This window comes from Otolemur garnettii, unplaced genomic scaffold, assembly GCF_000181295.1.
Source record: "Otolemur garnettii isolate 467f Iridium unplaced genomic scaffold, OtoGar3 scaffold00225, whole genome shotgun sequence".
Lineage (NCBI taxonomy): Eukaryota > Metazoa > Chordata > Mammalia > Primates > Galagidae > Otolemur > Otolemur garnettii.
This window is the reverse complement of record NW_003852620.1, coordinates 1,084,077-1,088,807: the sequence shown is the minus strand read 5'-3', so window position 1 is coordinate 1,088,807 and position 4,731 is coordinate 1,084,077. Positions and strand designations below refer to the sequence as shown.

Sequence of the window (4,731 nt, the reverse complement as noted above, 5' to 3'; positions counted from 1 at the left end):
TTTTTTTTTTAGAGACAGAGTCTCACTTTATCACCCTTGGTAGAGTGCTATGGCATCACAGCTCACAGCAACCTCCAACTCCTGGGGTTAGGTGATTCTCTTGCCTCAGCCTCCTGAGTAGCTGGGACTATAGGCGCCCGGTGCCTGCCACAACACCCGACTATTTTTTTTTACAGTTTGGCTGCAGCCAGGTTTGAACCCGCTACCTTCCATATATGGGGCCGGTGCCCTACCTACTAAGCCACAGGAGCTGCCCAGAGACAGAGTCTCATTTTGACACCCTCAGTAGAGTGCTGTGGTGTCATAGCTCATAGCAACCACAAACTCTTGGGCTCAAGCAATCCTCTTGTCTCAGCCTCCTGAATAGGCACCTGCCACAATGCCTGGCTATTTTTAGAAATGGGGTCTCTCTCTCTGGCTCAGGCTGGTGTCGAACCTGTGAGCTCAGGCAATCCACCCACCTCAGCCTCCCAGAGTGCTAGGATTACAGGCATGAGCCACCACACCTGGCCATTTTTGTCCCCACTTTAAGAACAAGTTTCAGTGACCTTCCTTTCAATAAGGAGAAGGTATACCATATTGTTCTGGCCTAAAGGAAGGCTAATTTAGCTATTCAAAACATCTTTCCCAACGCCTTTTATTTCCACCTCTCCACTGGTAGAACTAAACTGACTTGCCTGTTTTAGAGTTCTGGGGTGGGAGCTGCGGCAGAGGGGTTCAAGCGGTGGGTCTGAGCCCTTCGTGTCCGGCCCAGGCTCGCATTGAGGAGCTGGAGGAAGAGCTGGAAGCTGAGCGCACCGCCAGGGCCAAGGTGGAGAAGCTGCGCTCGGACCTGTCCCGGGAACTGGAGGAGATCAGCGAGCGGCTGGAGGAGGCTGGTGGGGCCACATCCGTGCAGATCGAGATGAACAAGAAGCGTGAGGCCGAGTTCCAAAAGATGCGGAGGGACCTAGAGGAGGCCACGCTGCAGCATGAGGCCACAGCGGCCGCCCTGCGCAAGAAGCACGCTGACAGCGTGGCCGAGCTGGGCGAGCAGATCGACAACCTGCAGCGGGTGAAGCAAAAGCTGGAAAAGGAGAAGAGTGAGTTCAAGTTGGAGCTGGATGATGTCACCTCCAACATGGAGCAGATCATCAAGGCCAAGGTGAGCTCTGCTCAGCTTCCCCTCCTCCAACTCCCTCCGCCCACCTCCACTTTCTGTCCATGTCTCCTCTCCTGATGGTTCATTTTCCCACTTTCCTTCCTCTACCTGGTTCTCCAATCCCCTCCCTCCTTCCACACCGTCCCTCTTCCTTTCTCCTTTAACTGCACTTTTTACATCCCCTTCAGTGTCCCCCACATGCATCATCTAACTCTCCTTCCTCTCTCAGGCTAACCTGGAGAAGATGTGCCGGACTCTGGAAGACCAGATGAACGAGCACAGGAGCAAGGCTGAGGAGACCCAGCGTTCCGTCAATGATCTCACTAGCCAGCGGGCCAAGCTGCAAACTGAGAATGGTGAGCTTAGAGCTGAGCATCCGTGGGCCCCCCCAGGCTCCCCAGCCTCCTGAGCTACCCCAGCCTTGGGCATGTGTGCACACACAGATGCTATACACTCAGCGTCTTTGCAGAGAAGGGGGCCAGAGGGTTAGGGGAGGGCTGGGAGAAGAAAAGAGTTGACCTTCAAGAGTTGAGCGTGCCTTGCTGCCTCTCCAGGTGAGCTGTCTCGTCAGCTGGATGAGAAGGAGGCGCTGATCTCCCAGCTGACCCGAGGGAAGCTCACCTATACCCAGCAGCTGGAGGACCTCAAGAGGCAGCTCGAGGAGGAGGTTAAGGTGAGGCCTGGGCTTGTGCCTCCCGGTCTTGTATCTATGGCACTTCATTCCCCCAGAATGAAGTTTGCTGTCTATCCATTATTCTCCAAGAATTCCAAGAAGAAATAATATTCCAAACCCTAGCACATCCCTCCTAGATCTGTTCCCCAAGCTGAGGCCTTCTGCATTTCTGCTGTCAGCCCTGGGTGGGAGGCAGAGGTTGAGGAGGAGAAGAGGAAATAAACTGGGGGTGCGTGATATGGCCTGACCTGGGCACAGGTATGTGATGTGAGGATGGCATAACCATGTTCTAGAATTATGAAGGCAATCTGAAAACTAGAGAAAGAAATTAAAGTAGACCCTATTCGGGCAGTGCCTGTGACTCAGTGGGTAGGGCCGGCCCCATATACCAAGGGTGGCGGGTTCAAACCCGACCCCAGCCAAACTGCCAAAAAAAAAAAAATAGTGGACCCTATTCCCAGCACTTTGCTGGGCTCAAGAAAAAAGGGAAAGAATGTGAGTTTTAAAGAACACTAGAGATCAACACTAACCTCTCTGAGTCCTCTGAAACTCAGAGTATATCTTACCCAGTACGATAGTGCTGATGCTGATGATGCCTGCTGCAGCCAGGAGTTCAGGGCCATGGGCACATAACATTTCATAAACAGTTCAGCACTGTATTGGCATTCTTTGTTATTGGAACTCAGTAAACTGTTCCAGAGCCTCTCCTTGGAGGAGGAGAGGCTAAGAGAAGATGCTGAGACTGGAATGAGAATAAGGCAGAGGCTTGGGTAGCCTATGGAGAAAGCTGAGCAACTTCCTGGTGCCCACTTCCCCCCAGGCAAAGAACGCCCTGGCCCACGCACTGCAGTCAGCCCGGCATGACTGTGACCTGTTGCGGGAGCAGTATGAGGAGGAGACGGAGGCCAAGGCCGAGCTGCAGCGTGCCCTGTCCAAAGCCAACTCAGAGGTGGCTCAGTGGAGGACCAAGTATGAGACAGATGCCATCCAGCGGACAGAGGAGCTCGAGGAGGCCAAGTGAGTCTCAGGCAGCCAGCCTTCTGGCTAAGGCCCTTTGCAGGCAGGAATCCCCACCCTCAATACATCTCACACGGAGCATGCTTAACTCTGTGTGTGATGATACAGGGGGACTCGACCCCAGCCCCACCTCCTTCTCCTCTCAGGGAAGCTTTTTGCTCGAATTATGTTTCTCATTCAAATATAAGACGAACAAAAGGTTTGTCTGAGGGCAGAGTGTTTTCGCCTGGGGCAGGGAGCTATGTGGCAGGGGAGGGCGGTGGAAGGGCTGCAGACAGCCAGGCCTTGCCACATCTGCAGCCAAGAGGCTGGGCCAGGGCCAGAGGGACATCATCTGATAGCTCATGGCTTTCAGGTGCCTAGGCCTTCATACCCTTCCAGTGAGATATTCTGTCTGCCATTCTCAGCACCTGGGGTCTATTCTGGGGCTTCTCCAACAACATGTCTCAGTTTTCAAGGATGGTCTTCCAGAAGACTCATGTTGTTTCCTCTTGTCCACTTCCACACCCTCCTTTCTCCCCACCCTCTCCACCACCCTGGGTAGGAAGAAGCTGGCACAGCGGCTCCAAGATGCTGAGGAGGCTGTCGAGGCTGTCAATGCCAAGTGCTCATCGCTGGAGAAGACCAAGCACCGGCTGCAGAATGAGATCGAGGACCTGATGGTGGACGTGGAGCGCTCCAATGCTGCTGCTGCAGCCTTGGACAAGAAGCAGAGGAACTTCGACAAGGTGGGCCGTGGGTGGGGGCCACAGCCAGTGTGCAGGGCTGGTGGGAGGACGTCAGTGGGAGGCCAGAGCTGTCCTCCTTGGAGGTAGGGAAGGAGGGCTGTGCCCTAGTAGCATGGGGAGCAGCTGGGACAGCCCCTAGAGGTGGGGCTAGGGCTGCTACACAGTGAGCCTTGTACCCGGGCAGATCCTGGCCGAGTGGAAGCAGAAATATGAAGAGTCACAGTCAGAGCTAGAGTCCTCACAGAAGGAGGCGCGCTCCCTCAGCACCGAGCTCTTCAAGCTCAAGAATGCCTATGAGGAGTCCCTGGAGCACCTGGAGACCTTCAAGCGGGAGAACAAGAACCTTCAGGGTGCGCAGGGTGCACTGGTGGCAGTGTCCACATGTGGTGCTGCCCCGAGACTCCAATAGGTGTCTGGGCAGAGGCATGCCCCCAACCCCACTGAAGCACATCAGCCCCTAACTAAGTCTTTATGTCCCCCACACAGAGGAGATCTCTGACCTGACGGAGCAGTTGGGTTCTACTGGGAAGACCATCCATGAGCTGGAGAAGGTCCGCAAACAGCTGGAGGCTGAGAAGCTGGAGCTGCAGTCTGCCCTGGAGGAAGCTGAGGTATGTGGGAGGGTGGGGGGTGGAGCAGAGCTCTAGACTTGAGATCCCTATTCTGCTCTTCCCCAGAGCTTAGGCCAGCCCCTGGCACATAGTAGGTGCTCAACAAATATACATGGAATGAACAAAAGCCAGCTCACTGAACTTTCATATAAATTTTTTTTACCTATGGCATTTTTTCCACCTCTGCCTGCCTCTTTGTGTTTTTCTTACACTCTGTGCCTGATTACCTCCATTGCCTTGGCAACATCTTTCTTTTCATTTTCATCTTTGTCTTCACAGCTAGCTTTCCCCGTGAGAGTCCAAATCACCTTTTCTTAGGCTTGTCTTTATTTCCTTTTAAATTTTCTTTTCTTTTTCCTTCTTCTGCTTCTTTGACTAACCAACTTACACTATGCTTAAACTCACTTTGTAGGTGTAATTTATGATCAGACTTTTGCTCCTGCCCTGTGCCCTGACAATCTGTCCTGACCCCTTCTTCCCACCCCTCTAGGCCTCCCTGGAGCACGAGGAGGGCAAGATCCTCCGGGCCCAGCTGGAGTTCAACCAGATCAAGGCAGAGAT

The 4,731-nt window shown here is 53.7% G+C and overlaps 1 protein-coding gene across 1 annotated transcript in view; it reads left to right on the top strand.

Moving 5' to 3' along the window:
• The window catches only part of LOC100956445 (myosin-7), a 52,353-nt gene that overhangs the window by 13,481 nt on the left and 34,141 nt on the right, over positions 1-4,731 (top strand). The window contains exons 27-33 of the mRNA XM_023508132.1: positions 755-1,144; positions 1,371-1,497; positions 1,696-1,814; positions 2,635-2,831; positions 3,376-3,559; positions 3,744-3,909; positions 4,046-4,170. Coding sequence (XP_023363900.1) covers positions 755-1,144; positions 1,371-1,497; positions 1,696-1,814; positions 2,635-2,831; positions 3,376-3,559; positions 3,744-3,909; positions 4,046-4,170 — 1,308 coding nt within the window. The remainder of the gene's footprint in view (positions 1-754; positions 1,145-1,370; positions 1,498-1,695; positions 1,815-2,634; positions 2,832-3,375; positions 3,560-3,743; positions 3,910-4,045; positions 4,171-4,731) is intronic.